Source organism: Theropithecus gelada, chromosome 10 (assembly GCF_003255815.1).
Source record: "Theropithecus gelada isolate Dixy chromosome 10, Tgel_1.0, whole genome shotgun sequence".
Taxonomy (NCBI): Eukaryota; Metazoa; Chordata; class Mammalia; order Primates; family Cercopithecidae; genus Theropithecus; species Theropithecus gelada.
In genome coordinates, this window is record NC_037678.1 from 60179445 (window position 1) to 60203951 (window position 24507).

Here is a 24507-nt window from a genome sequence, read left to right on the forward strand (position 1 = left end):
CAGAGCAATCTTTGAGGTTTGCGTTAGTTTCGTCTTGCCGCTGGAACAATTCACCATAAGTGTGGTAGTTAAAACAACACTGATGTATTGCTCTGGAGGTCAGAAGTCTGAGATAGGTCTGCGGGGCTGTGTTCTTTCGGTCGGCTCTGGGGGAGAATCTGTTTCTTGCCTTTTCCAGCTTCTGGAGGCCACTTCTATGCCTTGCCTTGCTGTTCTTTCTCCATCCTTGAAGCTGTCAGCCTAACATCATTTCTCCTCTCTGCCCTCTTGCCTCCCTCTTATAAGGACCCTTATGAGTACACAGGGCCACCCAGATAATCCAGGATCATCTCCCCAGTTCAAGATCCTTAATCACATTCACCGTGTTCTTTTTGCCATGTAAGATAACAGATTCCCAGGTTCTGAGTATTAGGATGTGAACCTCTTTGGGGGCTGATATTTTTGCCTACTGTAGAGTTTTGATTTGGGACAGAGGATATCAGGGGATGTGGAGGGATGTGGTCTGAGCCAGCATCTGGGAGGAAAGGACAGGAATAACTCACCTGACCAGTTTGGCTGGGAATGTCATATTGGCTGGTAATGTCATATTAAGATTGACAAAGACTGCAAATGCAGGGTGGCTTCTCCAGGTCTCTCTATTAGACTTCTGCCCTTCTCTCCAAGAGACACATTCTATAATAGTTAAAATGAACATAGAGCAGGAAACTGCCTATATCTTACGGCTTTAGCGGAATCTTCCACACACCTGACTCAAAGTCTTTCCTCCCTCAGGGGACCAAGCCTGTACTATGTGAAGGAGTATTGGCCGGTCATGTTAACCAAAACATACACATCTGTTGATCTGATAATTTATCTTTCAGTAAATATTCACTTACCTCTGCTACTCCCACCCTTTCTAACTGTGGGATGAGTGGCTCCATTGATTTTGGGCTTGCCTGTGTGACTTGCTCTGTCAATATGGTATTAGCAAGCTTGACATGAGGGAGGCCTTAAGAGCTCCTACATGGGTTGGCGTGGCTCTGGTGCATTCATCATGGAAAGAACTTCCTCTGAGGGGCTACCGCTCCTTCAGCCTGGTTTGTAAAATAAACATACATCAGGCAGACCTGGGCACACCTCATAGCCTGGAGCCATGCCCAGCTGGTCCACACGAGGAGATTATACAAGCAGATGTATGAGCTTAAGAATAAATGCCTGTTGCTGTAAACCGGTGGCTTTGGGGGTGATTTGCTATACAGCACTATGGTGACAATATCCCACTAACAATGCATGCATATAATGTTATTTAAACCCTACAAGAAATGTAGTAGGTATGTATAATTATAAAACCAGGGTTCAGGAAGGGTAAAAGTATTTTTTCAATGTCACACAGTTCATAAATAAGTTTTGATGGGCAAGAGAGAGAAAATATGAAAACATCAAGTATCTGAGCAAGACTATTTGCAGATGGAGGAAGATGGAAAGTGGAAAAGGCATCAAGGCTTATGACACTTAAGGAGAGCTCATATTTTGCAGAGGCCATCCTTAGAAGGCTAAGTCAAAGCTGAAAGTCCAGGAGGAAGAGTAGTGATCATTTCTGAGATTCTGATACGAAGAATTATCATTTGGTGGCTTATGTAAAAGCCTATGCTAGGATTGTGTCTCACAATGTCATGGCCAAGCATCAGCCCCTATTAGAGGGGTCAGTCAGGAAACAGAACATGTGCATTTTAACCCCTCATCTTTTCTGAGAGGTGCTTAATAAGGTCAGCAGGTACGTCACAAATGAGTGAGGCAGTCAGTCAGATAATGTGTCTTCTAGCTACTGTTCTACTGTGATCCCTGTTCTACTGGGTTCCCTTCTTATTTGCCACAAATTAACAGATAGACAGCTTTGTTTTGTCAATTGCGTTTTTCATTGCCTAGGTAAGTCTCAAATGAGATTCGATAGAAAATAAGCCTTCCTCAACTGACAGTGGTTTTCATTTGAAAATGTTGCTTCAGTTTAATGACACTCTTGTACATTTCAAAGAGTAAAGCTTTGGACATCATAAAAAAGCTTGGTAGGCGTTTCTGGGGCTGCTGACACAGCAGGGCTTTTCAAGGTCCAGCAGTCCTAAGTAGTGTCTGTAGATTAATGTGATTCCTTGGGAGATCAAGAATGTCCTGGGATGGGGGAGTTGTCAGCTATGAGCAGCCTCAGCTTTGAAAAGCCCTGGATCTGAATATGAAAAGCCAAATTCTCCAACTGGAAAAAAGGTAGTGCTTCTAGAAGAGAGGCCATCAGAGTCCAATTAGGAAATATTACTTTTGTTTGTTTTTACATAGTCTAGAAACAATTCGATTTACACATGGCTTCTTAGGCAGTGATGGCAAATTAGCTACGCTGAGATTTTTCTAATTTCAGTGCCCTGTTGTTCACAGCCAGGACAAGTAAAGTATTCAGAATGTTTAATACCTCACCCGGGCCCAGTGCTAGGTGGCTTTTGACCATCAGAAATGTTTCAGGTTTTATTCTTTCTCCAGCTTTTCTTCTTTTCCTTTTTTTTTTTCTTTAAATGAATAAGGCAACTTGCCATGAATCAAGTGGGAACTGAAATGAAACCAACCCAGATGTTATAGGTTTGACTTCTTTTCTTCCCCCCAAATCTTTTTTCCTTTCTCTGCAGACCGAAACCATGTAATTTCAAAATTGCTTCTCTTTTCCCAACCCAATTTTCCCTAGGGCAAAAGTAATTTTTAAACATTCCAAAGTCTCTATCTTCAGGCTGCATCTTTGGCCTGTGTCCATTTAATTCTTGCCAGTATTTGAGCACCTGAGCAGTTGACATGGCCGTAGACACACAGCTGACCACCCCGCTCCCTGGCTCAGCCACAGTCCAGGGGACTGCATCTGGATGGGGCAGAGAGGGAAGATCAAGGTCTGAGACAGAGCTGGGAAGCAGAATGTGGCAGCTAGGACATCACATTTGTGGGCATGAGGAGCCCGGGCTGTGTGGAATACTGGGAGACAAAGATGGGAACGTGGAATATTGAGGAAGTTTAGGCAGTGGGGTCCTGCATCAGTCAAGGTCTGTTTTGGAGATAAATCATGACACTTAGACAGAATTGCCTATATAGAATTGTTAACTATCCTGGTTTTCAAACTGTGCTGAGACAGTGTAAGACACCATTATTAACTCACAAGAGCACCAGTAGTACCAGTATCGTGGAAAACATGGCATCATCTGTCAGACACGCTACAAATGACTACTTGAAGGGGCCAACAGTTTCAACATGAGATTGGGCTACTTTCCTTCTGATGTCATATCTTGGCAAAACTGGGCTTCTGGCAATTGCCATGATGAAATGCAAGTTGTGTGCCAAAATCAACATGGAACAGGCAACGAAAGTGGCAGTGTCTGTCTAATCTGAATCCTCAGTTTGAGAAATTGTGTAATGCTCAACAGATACATGCATCCTATTAGGAAGTAATTGTAGTTAAGAAAGACAAAAAAATAACTTTATTTTGATTTGTGTGTACTGTATTCTCAAACCACTTCTTATTTGTTAGGATGCAAATACTTATTAAGTTGTTTGGAACAACTAATACATGAAACTGTTGGGTATTTTTTATTTTTTTATTTTTGGCTTAGGATCTGTGGGGGGGGGCGGGGAACAAAACAATTACCAAAACACCAAGGGCACTGTAAACCTCTGGTTAACTGTATATAAAGAATTGCCTAGAAAATGGAAAACATTAAAAGAGAACATGAAAACATTAAACTAAGGTGGCAACTGTGGGAAGCAGCTACTGCCAGGGTTGAAAAGAACAAAAAGAGGCTGGTGCTGGTGTCTCTGAGGTGATGCAATGAGGCTGGCTCTGCAAGTGTTGGGGAAACTGCAAGCTACGTCCAAACACTGTGACAGAATGAACAGGCTACCTGGATACCTGATGCTGAAGTCTCCGCATCCTCCAGCCCTGCAGGCTTCCTCTATCGCCCCCTATGGGCAGATACTAGCATGCGGCCAGAGAATAGAGCACATGTGTTTTGTGCCATCCTAGCCTTAGCACAGTAAAGCAAGATACAGAGGGATGTTTGGAGCCAAAGACAGTGGCTGAGTAACTGGCTGAAGGCCCTTGGGCTGCAGTTTTTGTGCTTGCTGTGGGCCCGAGGGCCATGACCCCGGTCAATAGGCTGCTTTGTGAATCTGGGTTATATCTGACTCTGGGTTCCCCCTCCGTACTCCAAACTGACTGGAGGACCTATGGGATAAGGCTGTTGGACTAGCCCTGATTGGACCCAATTTTACATTCATCTGAGTGGGATGGGATGGGACACATACCCAACTGGGTGAGAGAAGCTTTTGAGCGATAGCTTTCTTGGAAGAACTGATGTTTAAAGGAAGGGCTAAAGAATGAGTGGAGGCTGGACATGATGGCTCACACCTGTAATCCCAGTACTTTGGGAGGCCAAGGTGGGTAGATCACTTGAGTTCAGGAGTTCGAGACCAGCCTGGCCAATGTGGTGAAACCCCGTCTCTACTAAAAATACAAAAATTAGCCGAGCGTGGTGGCATGCCTGTAATCCCAGATATTTGGGAGGCAGAGGCAGGCAAATTGCTTGAACCTGGGAAGTGGAGGTTGCAGTGAGCCAAGATCACGCCACTGCACTCCAGCCTGGGTGACAGAGTGAGACTGTCTCAAAAACAAAAAAGAATGAGTGGAAACTGGGTGAGAAGTGAGAATAGGGAGGGAAGAGTGACACCTTTCAGTCCAAATGTCACCTCTTCAGTCATCTTCCCTGACTACCATACGTAGCTTGCCATTTTTATGCAATTGATCCCTTATGTTTCCTTCAAAACACTTTATTTGCATTATCATCATATTATAGCATCTGTATTTCCTTCAAAAACTTGCAATTTGGTTAGCTCTTATGTTTGGCTGCCATGATGGTTGTTTTAGTCTGTTTTTCTCCACAGATTTAGCTCAAAGGAGGCAGGAATTATGTCTATTTTTGTTAACACTATGTCCCCCAAAACTAGCTCGCCACCCTATAGATGCTCAAAAAATATTTCGAGCTAAGCCATGGGAAACAAAAGTAAAAACTTTAGGGTAAATGAAGAAGAAACATCAGGAAAGATCAAGGAGCTGATGCCAAGGCCTCAAATCAAAGAAGTAAAATGGTAGACATAAGCCTTTCGCAACCTTCCAGTCTCTCTTCCCGGCTTGATTTTTCTCCACAGCACTTACCATTGTCTGATGTGTTACATACTTTTCTGATTTATCTAATATATTATTTAATCTCCTACCCCTACTAGAATATACACTCCATAAGAGCAGAGAGGGTTTTCGCCTCTTTGGTTAACTCCTACATCCAGTAGAGTTCTTAGCACACGGTAGAAACTCAAAATACAAAACAAATGACTCTGTCCAGTGCTTTACTTTTGGCAAAGAACACTCTTATCGTACTGTTAAAACTGCCCTAGTTGTTATCCTCATTTTCTTCTTAGGGATGGTAGGAGGACCAATGTGTAACACCCAGACTGGCCTAGCACATCACTGTATAGGGTGTGCATGTGTGGGGATTCCTGCTCTTGTGGACTGTCCACTCAAGCATGGCAATCTCCATGGCCATTAGCCTCCTTGTTCTTGTCTCTCAGACTTTAAATGTGCTGCCTCCTTTATCTCGGCCTTAACCTTCCCACTCCCTTTTCCCCCTCTCTCGTCCCCTCCTATACACACCCTTCCCCTTTACTTGGTTAAATCCTATCCATCCTTTGCCCAAGACTCCTTTTTCAGGAAAGAATTCTTGGCCTCTAGACTAAATGTTACATTGTTGGTAATTTATCTCAAATATTTAAGCTTACACAGTGGGGTGTGATGGGTAAATTGTATTGGTCAAGCTATATATATATATACACACACACATATATATACATATATATACGCATACACACATATATGTGTGTGTATATATATATATATAGTTTTTTCTTTTAGAGACACGGTCTTGCTCTGTCTCCCAGGCTGAGGCAGGAGGATCACTTGAGGCCAGGATTTCAAGGCCAGCTTGAGCAACTGGTGAGAGGCTTGTCTCTTAAAAAAAAAAAAAAAAATTAAATTAAATTAACCAGATGTGGTGAGTGCACGCCTATTTTCCCAGCTATGCTGATGCCATATCTTGATCAACAACCTCCATTTTGCTAATTAGCAAACTAAATATTAGAAATTGATTGCTGTGATTGAAATCAAGAACCTGTGGACTAGCATAATAAATGTTACAAGTAAATTCTAATTGGTGAAATGAAAAGTATTTAAACTCTGCGGGTGGACCAAAATGGTTTTAAAATACTCTCCAGAAGTACATAATAAAGAATAATCCTGTAAGACCTCTAGTCTTCGACCTTAGGGATGGTGTCAAAACCTTGATTCCTAAACAGTACTGTGTTAGCTATGAGATTAGGAGGATTACTGGCTGCCTAAGTGACAATCATAGTCATTTATTTTACCTCCATAACAAGAGTAAGCGTGCTATAGCCTAAGGTTCTAGCTTTTTGTAAATAAACATTTATTGAAACTCAGCCACACACCTATTTTGTGTACGTGTTGTCTATGGCTACCTTTGCACTATAATAGCAAAGATGGAAAGATGCAACAGAGACTGTCTAATCTGCAAAGGTGCAAAACCTTAACTATTCACTGGCCCTTTAAAAAAAAAAAAAAAAAAAAGCTCTCTAACTTCTGCCTTAGAGTATTGTTGTACTTGCCTCGAATGGACCTTTCATGAAAAATAGTAACTAATTCATCTATTGCTGGAACTTCATGAACTTTATGAAATAGATTGAGCTGTTTTGTGCCCATTTGCTAATAAATGCTTGTATAATGTGTCCATCTGTGTAGTAGAATTTGGCCTGAGGCTTGCTTTTATTATCATCTGATAATGCAGTTGTTGGGGAATCGTTAACCCTCACTCACCTTAAATTTCTTTGATGGCTTTGGTTTCTATGTAAAATAATGTCAGGGTTGTACATGAGACATCATCAAATTGGCTTAGATGAGTTTCAATGCTATACTGTGTCTATTGTCCAGAAGCCCAATACTTTCCCTGCAAAAGACTCATCAAGCTTCATTATATCATCCTTCAAGGTTATTGCATCCCCCTAGCATGAGTTTCACAAAGGCAAGAAAGTGTCCCATTCAACTACAACCCTAATGCCTGGCCCATCTCAGAGGTTCAGGATATATATGTAGAATGGAAGGAGTAGATACAGCAATAACTGCAAGGGCATTAATGGAAGCTTTCTAACACTAAACTATAGTTGGTTAAAAGAATGAGTCCAGTAGTCATCTAGACTCACAACCAGGTCAGAGATCCACAGAAACCTCCACTACCCCTGTTTGTCTCAGTGGCTGTTCTGTCTCACCTCCCACTCTGAGTTTGAGGGAATGCAACTGTGTCTAGTACCATCCAAGACTCTGGAATATATTGTCTTCTTAATTCACCTCATAGCCCTAAGAGTCAAGGAGTATCATCTATGTTTCCTACATGAGAAAAATAAGGCACAGACACAGGTAGGGTAAATGATGTGCTTAGGTTCAGGTGATCACAGAACCAATGTTATTTTCCCCATGTCATGATGCCTCCATGCTCAGTGAGTAGTTTTCAATTAAGAAATGAGACAATGAACATGTGAATGGATTACCTTCTCTGTGGCGTTGCTATAGGAGGGTAGCAAACGAGTTGCCTTCTTGCAAGGTGACATGCTCTAGCTTCAGGTGATTCTAGTCATCAACACAGGTAGGATCTAGTGCTTCTATATTGTGGAATTACCAGCATCTCCAAATGAAGCTCCTGGATTCCTATCCTTGCTTACATTTATAAGATATCTATGGTAATACAGGCTGAATATCCCTTATCTGAAATGATTGGAACCAGAAATGTTTCAGATTTTGGAAGATTTGCGTTATACTTACCAGTTGAACATCCCTAATATTGAAAATCTGAAATTTGAAGTATTCCCATGAGCATTTCCTTTGAGCATCATGCTGGCACTCAAAAAGTTTCAGATTTTGGAATATTTCAGATTTCAGATTTTTGGATTGGGAATAGTGAACCAGTATTCAACAAATTTTTGTCCACCAAACATCTACAATAAATTAGAAGAGGTGGTGGAAAATAAGCAAGAGAGTGGGTTTGGATAATGCTGGAAAGAAGATGGATTTTATTTTTGTTCCCCTTACCTTTTTATTCCCTTTGCATATCATTTCCATGCAGAAAGTGCAAATTAATGGTCACATTGAACTATCTGTCAATGTATTTCTGCTCTTGCAGTATCAAATTATGTTGGCAATAATGTTTCCAGCTGCCTAGGACTCCATTGCAATTTAATTTGAAAAGAACTCAAATTGCATCTCCAAATGGATAAAAAATTAATTTTACATACAAGCTATACACCTCCACATTTTCAGCCCCATGCCCCAAATTATCTCAATTTAGGTTCAACTTTGAACAGTACATATGCTCCAGCCAACTCCACATGCAAAGATGAATACATAGCAAATTCATGAATTGAAAATCTGTTTTGCTGCTTGTTTTTTAATAAGATGTTCTGCCTTGATTAAAGTCATTAGAAGATTCTACAGCTATTGCCTTTGACAGCAGGGATGGAGGCTGAGTCCATACAGAGCAAAAAAGGGAGCCAATTCTGACTTAACCACATGATTACCCTTAACAGATGGGTTGTAAAGAGATCCTGATTGAACCCTCTGCTTATTGCTTTTCCCCTGCCCTGTATTAGCACCTAAATGTGGGTGGTTTGGTCTTCAGCCATCACTACTTTCTAGATGTATTCATTTAAGTACTTATTCATTCGTTTATTCAGCAGCTATACATTGTAATTATAAAATGAGGAGATCTAGGGGCTCACAGTTGGGCAGTGGAGGTGAACATGAACCAAACATATAAACAATAACCCTGAAGTCTGATAAGAGCTATGGGAGACATATGATAGCATGTTAAGGAAAAAAGGTCATTGAGGCATTAATTATGGGCAAGGGAGACTGTTAGAGAAAGTCACAAGTGAAGGGTGGCATTGGAGCTGGGCCTTGAAAATAATGAGGATTTGTTGGTGGCATCCCAAGCAGAGGAAATAGCTGGGCAAAAGCGTGGAGGTGTGAAGGTATTTGTAATCCCTTGCTTTGCTTTAAGAATATGGGATTTGAGAAGTGAGAAGTGGAAAATGACTCAGGGGCGTTTGGGGGCAGGAAGGTACCTGTTGCAGGGTGGGCTCAGGTATTAGGATGAAAATGTACTTCAGGATGGATGTGGTGCTTTAGTAAGAGCTGATGTAGAAAGAGGAGCAGGGTTCAGAGGTGAGGAGCACCACCCTGCCTTCCTGAGGCAGCAGTAAGAATGGAGAAGCTTCTGAAAACCTGAGTGGGTCAGTCACACATGCATGCACACAAGCCTGTCCCTAACATGTGCATAATCACAGGATCTGGGGTAAGAATAAAATTGTCAGCACATGGTCCCTTCCCCGTTCTCCTTTCACCCAACCACATCTGTTCCCCACAAGGGCCCCACGTATGGTTGTGCACAGCAACCTCAGTCCTCAGGTGCAAGTTCTGTCCACTTCCCCCAGACAGCCATCCTTTGGCCATCCTTGGGCCAAGGGCCACTCACAGGAAGGACAGACCAAGGGAAGAGACCCTGAAATTGAGTGTAGGGCCTCTGGGCAGGGAATTCTAGGGTATCATATATGTGGAGCCTGGACCAGAAGGGAGAGGACAGAACCAGGTCCTTCGGCCAGCCCATTGACCCCCTGACCCCTTGCTCTGAGAAGAGGGTGCAGTCCGAAGTGGGCCAAAGTGGCTCTCTAAAGTACAGGGCATAGGACAAGGCCACTGTTGTCTAGTCTAAGAGCATACAGAAAGTGCACCCAGAGGTAGAGGCACTTTGATTTTCTATGAGAAGATGGTTTTCCAGCTTCCCAGACAAGCCACACTCTCTTCCCATTGTTTGCCATCTTCTTGGCCTGTGGGCTGTTACTCAAGAAGGTCATCCGGACAGGGCTTTATCTGGAGGCAGAAACCATAGGCTGTAGGCTTGGCTGTATTTACACGGGGGATGTAAATTCAACAAACCAATCTCCACTGCACGCACAAGGCTTTCTCAGCAATTTCCAACTTGTTTGCACCAACCCGAATGTAAACCCCAGGTTCTCCATGCTGCAGGCAATTACCCAGCAGAAGCTGGGTTTGGCAGATGAGGTTTAGAGGGGTCAGACTGAAAGCATGAATGCTTCCATCACACTCTAAAAACTAGTTTCCATTGAATAGGATTTCAGGATATTCTCTTGCTTAAATGCAAAAAAAAAAAAAAAAAAATTACCCTTAAATATCCAAGTGCTAAGGGTAGCACCTAACTCAGTGTTGCTACTTGATAGCCACTGTCTTTCCCTTTCCTGAATGGGAGTTCTCAGATTTACAAAATGCTTTCACCTGCAGGTACCCAATCTCTAGGTTCACCAGAGTCCTTCTCGCCTTTGGAATACAAACTGAGATTTCCCTGAATCTCTGAATTTTCATAGCTAGTAGAACCCCCAAAATCATCTCCCAAGATTTCAGTAACACACATGAGCAAATTTTCCAAGGTTCCTTTGCCTCTGGTTGCTGTGTTCCCATGTGGCATCTTATTAGGCCCAGGGCATGCAGACCTCAGGCCCTTCTAGAACCCATAGGAGATCCAGGCACAGCAATCATCTTTGTTGTATTTTGAGGGCCTCGCTGGAGATCTAAAAGTCACTTGAGGAGTGATCCTATTGGGCTTCACCCAGTGTTCTGCCATTTGTTCACCCTCACACCTCTCTTATTCTATCCGAGCCCCCAGTGGGTTTATTTTTCTCTTCCACTGGAATCTCAGCATAAGTGATGCTGAGGCCCCAAGAATGCGGCTTCTACCCCACACAAGCTTCCAAAGGCATTTCTCCAAGAAAGGCAATTCTCTCTAAGAGGAGTACCTACTGTTAGGCAAAGGAAATGTTCTCTCTCTTTACAGTTCATCTTATGCTCCTTAACAACCTTCTGAGACTAGTGTAATAATTTCCACTTTATAGATGAGGAGATGGAGGCTCAGCAATGGCATGCCCTTGTCCAAGGTCACCCAGATAGTGAGTGCCAGAGTCTGGCTTCAAGCCACGATCTAATCAGCACCACTGTACTTGGGGCCCACTGTGACAGAAGATGGTTTTCAAGAGGATTGCTCAAGAGGGAACAAGTGGCTTTTCCTGTATCCCAACTTTCCCAGTCTGAAAGAGTCTCTTTGCTGTGTGGCAAGATCACAATATCCTTGTCTTCTTTAAAAAGATGCTCCTGTTTACTCCTTTAAGAGGAGCAGAAATGTGTGTATGTACATATCTCCAGAGGTGAGCTCCAGGGAGAATGGAGACCAGGGATCAAAAGGCCAGTGGTCAGCTTTGCACTAAATGTGTTTGCGTCACTGCACCACCCTCTCCCGCAGGTCCTAGGCTCCTGAGACCCAAGTCATTTTTGCCTTATACTATTTTGGCTTTCTCACAATATTCTCTTCAAATCTCCCCAGACTTCTGATGCAGGCGACATGCCTCATGTTCATGTTCTTTCCCTGGTCTCAGTCTCCAGTGGCGTCAAGGTGCTGAGAAAACACAGGTTTTCGACTCTGGCAGACCTCAGATCTTATCTGTGCCTCTCACTCTGTGGCTTTAGGCCAATCATTTTGTCTCAAAGAGCTCTGGTTTCCTCTGGGACACAGCTAGTGATGCCTTCCTCCCAGGTAGTGAGATTTCCAAAATAGAGAGTGCAAATGATAACTTACAGAGATTTTTACTTTGCACACTACATGTGGGGTCAGGCAGACAAGTTCAAAACCCCACTTTGTCACCTGCTGGCCCTGCTACTCTGTACAAATTCCTGCATACTTCTGGACCTCTATTCATCTGTAATGTGGGGTGGGCCATCCTTCCTCCTCAGGTCATAAGATGGTTCAGAAGATAGAGCCCAGCACTTGTGGCTACGGCTCCATCAATGGTGTTTTGTTTTTATAGTTTTGTTTGTGGGTTAAGGCCATAATGACGATCTCAAAAATTATATTTAACATGGGATGTGGTACATTTTAAGATATTCAATAAAATGTGGTCTCAGTCTTGGGTTTAAATGGATCTTAAGTGTTCCTCTTCTCCCTGCCTCAGGAGGGAGGTGAGAGCACCATGCGGGTGAGTGTTGTATTGGGGCTTGGCATCAGTTTGGAGGGCAAACCCAGGGGAGGAGTTTGCTCTGAAGAGGCCCTGAACAGGGGCAGTGGCTCCCTGCCAGGAGAGTTCTGGCACCTGGACAAGTAGACAGGCCCCAGCTAGGCAAGGCTGGTGGGGATGCTTGGGGCTTCCCAGGCAAGCCGTTTCTTGCTCTCTCTGTGCCTGTACATCTGCTCTCATTGCAGTCTGTACAACTGTGAAGTGTTTAGCCAGCAGCCGCAACCCCACCCAATCGTAATCCCCAACTACGGGGACCACACTTCACCTTCTGTTCCACAATAGGCCCTGAGCAACAGCTTGTTGAATGTCATATTCTCAGAGTCACCCATTTGATTTTGGGATGCTGGCTCTGCTTTGCATAAAGGATCTGTGAGCATGAGTAATTGGGCTGTAAGAGTGACCATGAATTCCTCAGTTGATCAGGGCTGCCCACTATCCTCAACACCCTCACTCCTGCAGCCACGTGGGCACCTCTGTGCTGGCTCACCAGGTTCCCTGACATTCCTGTGGACTATGTTCCTTGGTAAGACTCTGACACAAGTTACAGGACATTTTCCCCAAAGGGACAGATCAACTAGACTCTGACACAAGTTACAGGACATTTTCCCCATAGGGACAGATCAACCAGACTCTGACACAAGTTACAGGACATTTTCCCCAAAGGGACAGATCAACTAGACTCTGACACAAGTTACAGGACATTTTCCCCAAAGGGACAGATCAACTAGACTCTGACACAAGTTACAGCACATTTTCCCCATAGGGACAGATCAACTAGACTCTGACACAAGTTACAGGACATTTTCCCCATAGGGACGGATCAACTAGCACCAATAGCACCTCCTCTTTCTTATTGCTGCATTGGTGCAGAGGTAACCTTACCCCTCAATGCTCTGAGGGGATTGGAGCAATGATGGAACCCTACTCCATCATTTTGCATAAGAGTGCTCCCAGCACTGCCACTCACAAGGCATTCAAGGTAGACACAGCATACGGAACACTATTATTGTCACTATTACATATATATTATTACTATTACTGCAAAATGAACAACACACCCCAGTTATCATACGTAGAGTGCTTATTAAGTTTGAATTCTAACTGCTTTACAAACATCTCATCGAATTTCCCCTTCCCCCTGCAATGAGGTTAGCTACTATTATTATCATCGTTTTACAAATGAAATAAAAAGTGGACCCAAAGAGGATACATAACTGGGCAAAGTCCTTTAGGGATGGGAAGAGGTACTGATTTAATCTCTAGCCTGTGCCTCACTCCTCCCAGGTAAGAAAGTCTGACGCAAGAATTTCTGGGGGTATCTATCACATGAGAAGTCATGTTTCTACCATAACAAATGCCTGAGCCAGGAGCCAGGCATGGTGGATGATGCCTGCAATCCCATCACTTTGGGAAGCCAAGGCAGGATGATCAATTGAGCCCAGGAGTTTGAGACCAGCCTGGGCAACATAGAGAGACCCCATATCTGAAAAGATAAAAATAAAAAAATTAGCCAAGCATGCTGTAGGCCCACCTATGTGTGAGGCTGAGGCTAGAGGATCATGATTGCTTGAGCCTAGGAGTTTGAGGCTGGGATGAGCTCTGATCATGCCACTGCACGCCAGCCTAGGAGACAGAGTCAGACTCCCATCTCAAAGAAACAAAACAAGCCACTCCAAAAAACAAATGCCTAAACCTCAACATAAAATGAACTTTACATGTGAGAGTTTTGAAAAACATCTTGTTTGTTATAACCTGTTTTATATAAGAAAAAAAATCTAATGTGCGTAAAGTATAAACAGAATATTTCTAATAAAATTAGACAGGGACAATGTTATGTATGGTGATCTGAGACCAAGATCAATAGTAAGTGTGGAGTGGGAGACAGCATTAGGGTGAGAAGGCATACTCAGATTTGCTTTTACAATGATGTTCCCAGAGGGGCCACTTAGGAAGAAAGTAGAGAGGAGACAAAGACGGGTGGAAGACTGTTGTAGGAGGTTAGGAAATGATGAACTGTGTTGTCAAGGAAAGGAGAGGAAATCCCAAAGCAGAGTTAATGGGTCACGATGACTGCATGGATAAACTGGGTGTTGCGGGTTGAGGCTGTGACTCAGTTTCCAGCTTGTGCATCTGGATGTTGTTGGCTGAAGAGGAGAGGCTGACCTCCAAGGGAACAGGCTGTGGCTGAATTCAGTATAAGGAGGCAGGTCAGCTCTCAGCAGCCGTCTAAATAAGCATGTCCCAGAAGCGGAGAGTGTACTGTTTGTGGTACCAAGAAGGTTTTCAATGGCATTCTGATGCACCCTTAAGAATTTAACAATTTCACATTTATTTTTATGGTTAACATTTATTGATGACGTTTTCCTTTTATGTATTTATACTTTCTATTAGCTGCATGTATTTAAATAAGACAAGGGAGATTGATTTAAAGAAAAAAGTTCTCTAAATTATATTGCATGTGTCAAAAATCATGATGGCAGTGATTGAATGGTGGAGATATGTTTAGAAAAGCTGTGTTCCCTGTTTTAGCAGAACATGCACCCCAGCTTCCCGATGGTCTCTTCAGAACCCTTGTTTCTTGCCTGCATGTCTTGCAGATCCGGTGCATGGCCCACAGAATGTGGAAATCGTAGACATCCGAGCCCGGCAGCTGACCCTGCAGTGGGAGCCCTTCGGCTACACGGTGACCCGCTGCCATAGCTACAACCTCACCGTGCAGTACCAGTACGTGTTCAACCAGCAGCAGTACGAGGCCGAGGAGGTCATCCAGACCTCCTCCCACTACACCCTGCGAGGCCTGCGCCCCTTCATGACCATTCGCCTGCGACTCCTGCTGTCTAACCCCGAGGGCCGAATGGAGAGCGAGGAGCTAGTGGTGCAGACTGAGGAAGACGGTGAGCAAGGGAGGAAAGCTTACATGGGAATGGGGATATTGAATCTGTTCACAAGGCTGTGGCAGTCAGTTATGAGGCTTTTATTTTTCCTACATTTTTAATTCCCTCACACATACTTTTCTTTTCCAAGGTCTTCAGTGAAGGACTATGTAAACGGCATTGCACACCTCCAGGGCGTGCTTTTCCCATCACAGTGACAGCTCTGCCATAGACATGCACTCAGCTTTGACCCTTTTGTACCCCCATCCCTCTTCTTGCTTTATACCAGTGTATTAGACCATTCTTACATTGCTATAAAGAAATACCTGCGGCCAGGTACGGTGGCTCATGCATGTAATCCCAGCACTTTGGGAGGCTGGAGCGGGTGGATTGCCTGAGCTCAGGAGTTTGAGACCAGCCTGGGTAACATGGTGAAACCCCGTCTCTACTAAAATACAAAACAATTAGCCAGGCATGGCAGCATGTGCCTGTAATCCCAGCTACACAGGAGGCTGAGGCCGGAGAATTGCTTGAACCCAGGAGGCAGAGGTTGCAGTGGGCCGAGATTGTACCACTGCACTCCAGCCTGGGCAACAGAGTGAGATTCTTTCTCTACAAGAAAAACAAACAAACAAATAAACAAACAAAAAAAAAACCACCTGAGACTGGGTAATTTATAACGAAAGGAGGTTTAATTGGCTCACAGTTCTGCAGGCTGTTCAGAAAGCATAGCACTGACATAACTTGGCTTCTGGGGAGGCTGAGGAGCGTTTACTCATGGTGGAAGGTGAAGTAGGAGCAGGAACACCACGTGGCCAAAGCAGGCACAAGAGAGAGATTGGTGGTACGGTGCCACACACTCAACCAGATCTCTGGGGAATTCACTCACTGGCATGAAGACAGCACCAACCCATGAGGGATCCACTTCCATGATCCAGTCACACCTCCAGCATTGAAGATTACATTCAACGTGAGATTTGGGAGGGCACAGATACCCAAACTGTATCAACCACCTTCTCTGTCCAAGGTTTGACTGCACTGGTGCCTCCAGAAAGAGAAAACATGTATCACGTTGTTTAAACATGTTGAATTTGGAAGTCAGACAATGCTGAATTATGTCAGAATTAAAAACAGAAAATACATATAAAAAGCTTAGCATACACATTGGATGCACCCAGGACTGAATATTCACCTGGCTGGATGACAGTCATCTCAAACTCAAGGTATCTGAAAATGAACTTATCTCCAATTCGATACTGACTTTCCCTGTGTTTCTCAACTCAATGAACTGCACCTAGTAACTCAAGATAGAGACCTGAAAGTCAGCCTGGGAGCCTCCATGTTTCCCTCCCCAACCCACCCCACCTCCATACCCCACAAGTTTCTAATGGGTGTGCTTCCTGCAGTTTATCTTCCTCATAACTTGAGACTCCAAGAACCCAGAGCCACTACTGCTAAAACACAGAACTTTTCCTGCCTCTCTGTCCTTACCCATGCCATTTCTCTTGCTTGGAATGACCTCTCCTCCATGTTTGCAAGGAAACCTCTATTGACCTTTCAAGTCTCCTCAGATGTTACTTCCTCCAGGAAGCTTTCCTTGATTGCCGCAGATTAACTTGGATGTTTCTTCCCAGGTTCACTGCAGTTACCTTAGTGATAGCATAGAATTCACCAGTTCCAGGACTTACCTAAGAAACACTTCCCCATGACCATATTTCAGTTTCCCCTCTAGCCAGCCCAGGCTGCCCCTTGCCTTGTGGGATGGCTTTAGATAGTTCCCAAGAATCAGACTCAGATTTGTGTGCAAGTGACTGATTAAGAAAGTTTTCCCAGGGCAGACTGGGAGGGGAGTGAGGGAAGTGGGACAAGGAAGGGGAGAAAGTCAAGGTGCAACTTTTGGCCAAGTCCAGCAAACACTGGCTGCAACCTGAGCCTTCAGGGAAGGCTTAGGACACAGATGTCCTAAGTTAGGCAAGGAAGCTGTCAGCCAACAGTTAGGGTCTGGGATGGGGAGGAGAGATTCAGAGGTAAAATTTCAGTAACTTGTCTTTCTGCACATGCAGGTAAAGGATAGAGGCTCACAAAAATGGTATACAGAGATCTGAAAGGTCTAGCCAGAGCACTGGTATTGTCAGTTGCAAAAAGAAAATACCCAACTTTACTCAGATTAGCCTTAGAACTTGAAGACAGCGCCTTTACTGTGGCAATTCTGTTTAGTTCTTGTTTTCTTTTTTTCATTTTCTTTTTTTCTTTCTTTGTGTGTTCCTGGGATCCAGTAGGATCTAGTACTCTTGCTTCATGTAAGCAAGTTCTAAATACCTCAGAGTTATGACCCTGAGTAGAACCCTGATTCACATTCTTAGCTGCAAAATCTCATGAGAAGATAAGGGAAATAGTGCCGGCCTCTTCTTACCTTGCCCCTAATTCTCACTTCCACCATGTCCCATCCTAGAGCTGGAAGTTTTACACAGTCTACTTTCATGATCCATCCCTCCCTTATACCCCTCCAGTTCATCCTCATAGCCATCCTCTTTGCAGACCCCACACACTGGACTTTGGGGTCATCCTTGGAGTAGACTGTGTAAAACTTCAAGTTCTAGGACGATTTCCCTAGATCTGACTTCATTGTTTCAGAAGTGTGTAGCCCCTTCCTCCAGCATGTAGAATTGTTCACTGTTAGACAATGTACACTCTGGAGCCAAGCATGCCTGGACAAGTTGTGTAACCTCTTAGTGACTTGGTTTCCTCATCTATAAAATGGAATTAGTTGGCCAGGCATGGTGGCTCACCCTGTAATCCCAGCACTTTGGGAGGCTGAGGCAGGCAGATCACAAGTTCAGGAGATCGAGACCATCCTGGCTAACACGGTGAAACCCCATCGCTACTAAAAATACAAAAAATTAGCTGGACATGATGGCACGTACCTGTAGTCCCAGCTACTCAGGAGGCTGAGGCAGGAGAGTCGCTTGAACCCGGGAGGTGGAGGTTGCAGTGAGCTGAGATCGCGCCACTGTACTCCAGCCTGGGTGACAGAGCGAGACTCTGTCTCAAACAGAAAAGGAATAATTAAAGTACCTATCTTATAGATTCTCATGCACATTAAGTGGGATGATATAGAAAGAAATTGGACTAACACCCAGCATATTATAAGGTACTACATTTTTGGTGAACCACAGGAAAAAAAAAAAAAAGGAATTCTTCACAAAGGAGCATCTAGCCCCGGCAACTGAGAAACTGCCCAACTCCCCTAGGAAACCTCTTCAGAGCTCTAGACAGGTCCAGACATCTAGAAATCTAACTGGTTGTAGGAAATACACTGTAGACACTCAAAAAGTGGCAGTGTGCTTGGTGCCTGATATGAGAAACAAAGTCAGGGCAAAAGGGTGGTTCAGTGACTGATATTCACAGGGAATTCCTGGTTGTTTGAGAGGGAGAAGTCACTGCTGAAAATCAGCATGAAATTTCAGGACTCAGGAGATGAACAATAAGATTTTCCCAAGGAGCGACTCAGGGCACCTTTTTAAAGATGCTCTGCCCACCTTGAGCTGCTCTTTGAGGATTACCTCCCTGTGCCTCACCAAACCCCAAGTCCAGCTTTAAGATGTTCCTTAACTTGTCTCTTTCTTCTTCCTGTCACCAAGAAAAAAAAAGCCTTTATCAAAACAACATGAGAGCAGGAATGCTTTGAAATTAAATTTTAATTAAACATCATTAATAAAACATCAATTCCTGCTCTGTGGAGATGTGTGGACATTATCATACTAAAAACACCAACATGCGAGACATGATTCCTCAGTTCTGTAACTATGCTGAGGCTCTGCCTTAAAACCCACTGGACTGAAGGAAGATCTCGGTGTAGAACCCCGCTGTATGCCAGGGTTAGGTTCCATTCTCCCTAAAGAGGGAGGAGGCACCATTTCTGTTGACTGGGTAACTCATTCACCTCAAGGACAAGATGAGGCTATAGCATGGCTCTAGTGGATTAACTGAAACCCCCCTCCAGGAGCCAGGAAGCCACCTTTAGGATTGAGTTGGCTGAATGGCTGAATTCATGCTGCTGTCATCCGTGCCACAAAATTGTCTTCTGAGGAATTATTTGTAGAATTTGTAATTTCAGTACCTCAGTGCATTTGAGGGCCTGCGAAGAAATCCAGCACTAGAGAGGCTCATGGCTGCTGAGCCCCATGGCTTCATTTGGGTAGCAGCTGTTCATAAGAGACTAAATAGATTCTTTATTTTTCCCTTTTCCACAAATGTCTCAGACAAAACCACAGTTCGCTTGCACCTCGAAAGATGAAAACCATGTTGATGGTTTTGCTGGCAGCTCACTTTGGCTACTATTTATTGAGCACCTACACTGGGCTAAGCATGGATAGACATGTTATATACAACGACTCCTGTGCTCCTTTTGCCGAATATTTTATTGTGAAAATTTTCAAGGCTAGAAAAATTGAAAGAATAGTACAAAGGAGACTTATAAACTTCTCATCTAGATTCAACATTTGTAAACACTTTGCTGCATTTACTAGTGTGTGTATCTTACATCTACATGATAGATGATGTATGCTATGTAAATGTATTTATGAATACATACGATATTTTAACCATTTGAAAGTAAATTGCAGAAATCATGACAGTTGATTTCTAAACCCTTTAGCATACATGACCTAAAAATAAGAACTTTCTGCTACATACCCACAATGCTATTTAACCTCTAATATATTTTGCATTAATTTTAAAATCATGTAATATACAGTTTGTTTACATTTTTAATAATATTTAGCCTGATTCTGTGGACAAAACCAGGGTTTAGGATATTTTTGGCAAAACCATTACATTGGTGATATATATTTCTTATTGTATTTTGTCAAGAAGTTCTTAATGTCAGGGAGCCCCAGTACTGATGATGCCACATATGGTCACTTAGATAAGACAAGAACTACCCGGTCCCTCCACTGTACCTGTAGCACCTTTTTTCTTTTGTAAAGTATCCTTGAAGTGAAACTTTGAGTTGGAATGAGTATTGTATTCCCCTAAAACTTTCACTCAATGGTTTTAACACCCCCGAGAGTCTTCACCTGAATCAGTTATTACATTGGTGCCTTCAAAAGGGTGATTTACACATCTATAATTCTCTCTACGCTTACTAGTTAGCCTTCTTCTTTATAGAAGAGTTTTTTTCTCTTTTCATCTTCCTCTCTGTTTTTGGTCTCCTGGTTGATTCATAAATCATTTCCGACTCAATGTATTAAAATCCTCTACTGTCATTCTCTGTGATGCTCAAATTGCCTCAAATAAGGCCAGTGGCAGTCTCTTCAAGCTGATTCCCAGGTCCTTTTGACCTGTTCTCATTAGTCTTCCTTGCTTCTGGCACAACAAAAATATTCTAGACTATCCTTTTAATGTCCCTGCCCCAGACCTGAGGTCAACCACTTATTGGGGATTTCTAGTTGCTTTCAGTGGGGAGTGGTATTTTGGCACTAAGATATACATCTTGGGTGTGCTCAGTGATGAGTTATTGCCTCTAGGTTCTTTCAGTAGGTAGAGCTGGGAAATATAATTTACTTTTGTTGAAAGTCATGGACTCATACTGATTCAAATTCAACACATTTTATACATATATCTCTCTTCTCCTGCAGTGAGAACCCTGATGCTCCATATTCACTTATTTTTCATTTGCTCCATCCTGAAACACACATAAAATGGTTTCAGAATTTCACCACCAATCCCTCTAAAAAACAATAAAGCTATTATACTAAGTTAGGTTAAAGATTTCAGTTTTTCTCTCCTTAGGCTGTATACTACTGAGGGTATGCAGTGAGAATACTATGTTCAAAAGTTCAGTTCTTTTCTCTGTATGGTTATATTATCAATTTGATACCCAGTTATGTTCATTTGTTTCCATTTTAAGATTTGCCTTCCACTTAGGCTTTTTAATTTAATTTAATTTTTTTAACATGCAAAACAGTTGCATATTTCAAAAATCAAAACTATATCTCATTACTGGGTATATACCCAAAGGAATATAAATCATTCTATTATAAAGATACATGCATGCATATTTTCATTGCAGCACTATTTACAATAGCAAAGACATGGAGTCAACCCCAATGGCCATCAATGATAGACTGGATAAAGAAAATGTGGTACATATACACCATGAAATACTATGCAGCCATAAAAAGGAATGAGATCATGTCCTTTGCAGAAACATGGATGGAGCTGGAAGTCATTATCCTCAGCAAACTAACACAGGAACAGAAAACCAAACACCGCATGTTCTCACTTGTAAGTGGGAGCTGAACAATGAGAACACATGGACACAGGGAGGGAAACAACACATCCTGAGGCCTGTTGGGGGAGTGTGGGGAGGGAGAGCATCAGGATAAATAGATAATGCATATGGGGCTTAATACCTAGGTGATGGGTTTGATAGGTCCAGCAAACTACCATGGCATGCGTTTACCTGTATAACAAACCTGCACTTCCTGCTCATGTATCTCAGAACTTTACATTAAATTAAAAATAAAAGCACCATTAAAAAACTACATTACAAGGTACATTCCAAAAAATATTACCATCATTTCTGTCTCTTTTTACTATTCCAATGCACACTTGAAAGGTAGCTGTTTTCATTCCTTTCTGGTTGATCTTTCCTAGAGTTCTTTTTGCAAAAAATACATAATACTTTTCTTCCTCCTCCTTCTTATATAAAACGTAGCATAATTGATATACTTTGCATCTTGTGTTTTTGTTCACTCAGTATATCCCAGAAATCACTTCATATCAGTTACTACAGAATTTCCTCATTATTTTTTATGACTCTATGGTATTTCATTGTATTGATGGAAATACTGTGATTTATTCAACCAATATCCAATGGACACCCAGGTTGTTTCCATTATTTACTATCATAAATAATACTGTAGCAAATAGGCTTGTCCATATGTTATTTGGTACTTGTGGCAATGTATCTTTAGGGTAAATTCCTAAAAGTGGGATTGTAAGAGTCACAGAGTAAGAGCATATGCAGTTTTGTTAGCTGTTAAGAGGTACTCTTCCATAGAAGTTGTAGATTTTGCATTTTTACTAGCCATGTAGATCATTTAATCTTAACACTAAATGTGAAGGAGCAAAGAGTGTTGTTTTTTCTGTTTTACAAATAAGGAAATGTAGAATCCCATATACTAATTATATATAATGTAACTGATTATAATTAATGGCAATATATACTATAATTAATATAATTGATATTCAATATAATTAATCACATATAAAACATATATTATTTCATTTAACATCATCCTTTTCAAAAAGCTCATGTACTTGAATTGTAAGGAAGACTGACGTGCCTCAGGAATGAGTACCTTTATTAAGTGTACATTTCTAATGAGTCGATCATCAGGTTTCTCAGGTTACAGTAAGCTAGAAGGAGGCCGCATGTTCCTAAGGATGAGGACATCTGTAGTAACAAGATGTGGCATGTAACACCTGGAAAAGGGAAAAGTGAAAGGAAAAGCAGAAAAAGCAGTAACAACAAGGCAATAAGTAAAGCAGTCCAGAGTCATTTAGTGTAAGGGTGAAAGCTATTCACACCCTAGTGAGTCCTGAAGGCATCACTTTATTAGAGCTCAGTACATTTGAGATGTTTACAAAGATGGTCTTGAGATATTATAAAGGGTAAAGAGAAATGCAATTATGTTTTTCAGATGCCCACTGTGAGCTAGGCATTGAGCTGATATTCTCCCTTTTTACAGTCAGTTCCCAAACAATTTGATGTAGATGCTGTTGATACAGTTGTGCAGAGGAGGAATCAATAGAATTCAAAATCTTACCTGAAGGGCCTTCCCTGACCACCTAATGTATAATTCTATACCTGGCCAAAACCTCTACCACTCTTCTCTGCTTTATTTTTCTCTGCCTCATGCTGTATATTGATTACTTTATTATCTCTCTATAAGAGATATAAGCTTAATGAGAATAGAAACTTTGTTTCATGTTGTTCACTCTGCTCATCCATAGTATGGGCTCATTAACTATTGTTGAATGAATAGATGGATGAATAAATGACCATCCCACATAAAAATCCATGTGCTTTTCATGACACCATAGCGTCCCATTAATGGGTATTGTTTGTGAAGAAGGGGGAGATGTATGACATCTTTTAGCTCTATTCAAAGCTAACTCAGACTAGCTTGCATCTCTTCCCACCTCCAAGTTCAGTAGTGCCACATTCTTTGCTTCAAATCAACCATGGTGGAAATATTTACACCATGGAAATTGGCAAACTTTTTGTTTTTATTTTTCCCTGGAGAGCAGGTTGTGAAACATTTAGTAGCATACCACCGTATAGTTCAATTAAAAGGCTATAGTTAATTAAGATGTAAAGATTTATCTGGAACAAATATATTTTCTCCAACACAACTGGGAAATACGAGACTAAAATTCTAAATCTCTCTTATTAAGTTAGTTCCAAGCCTCATTATAATGAATGAAAAAGCAAATATGGCAACTGGAGTGGAGAGAGAAAAAAAATTACCTAGACAAGAAAAGTATCAAGGGAAATGCCTGTTGAATTGTGCAGGGCTCCCTGCTTTTATATATACTACCTTGATATTTCTCATATCTACCCCCAAAGTTCACCGTTCTTAACCCCTTTTCAGTTGTGGAAATGGAGATACAGAGAGGAGAGGAGGGAAGGGGAGAGGAGGGGACAGGAGGAGAGAGGTGGGGAGGGGAGGGGAGGGGAGAGGAGAGGAGAAAACTTCCCTTGATAACACTCTGTCCTCCTTTATGTTGAAATGAAAATTTTCCTTAAATTACCACCTGACTTTAAGGCACAAGAAAACATCTGGTTTAATTACAGTGAATTTACATGAACCCACTGACAAGAAGCATAGTTAAAATTAGCAATTTTAGTGTGCTTTTTTTTAAGAGAATGAAATTATAAAGTAATTAACCTTTGTTGTAGAACTCTGTCAAAAGGATGGAAAGTTCCATGCTGTTAGGTAGAAGAAGAAATGAAATTGTGGAAAGGGAAAATGTGGATTCATTAAAGAATTACAAAGAAAAAAGAATGGAAAAGGGACATCGAATTAGAAGATAAGACAAAAAAGGAATTTTTTGCCAAGAAGTCTTTTTACAGTGAGAGAGAGAGAGAGAGAGACCTAGTTTAATCAAAGGAAAGTAAGTCTATCTCATTGTAAAGGACATGTTGACTATGGAATGGCAATGTGGTGGGTGGAAGGAGCCTCTTACTTAGGGTGAGACATCCTGATTTTGCTGCTTTAAGATGCTATGACAGCCTTTCAGCGTTCTGGACCCACAGATCTACCAGGTGATAGAAGAAAGGGGTGATTTGGTAATTGCTTTGGAAATAGAAGAG

At 42.2% G+C, this 24507-nt stretch overlaps 1 protein-coding gene across 2 annotated transcripts in view; it reads left to right on the top strand.

Annotated features, from left to right (window-relative positions):
• PTPRT (protein tyrosine phosphatase, receptor type T) overlaps positions 1-24507 on the top strand; it is a 1113081-nt gene that overhangs the window by 704310 nt on the left and 384264 nt on the right. For both annotated transcript variants that reach the window (XM_025399269.1, XM_025399270.1), the window contains exon 8: positions 14847-15143. In XM_025399269.1, the coding sequence (XP_025255054.1) occupies positions 14847-15143 (297 nt within the window). The remainder of the gene's footprint in view (positions 1-14846; positions 15144-24507) is intronic.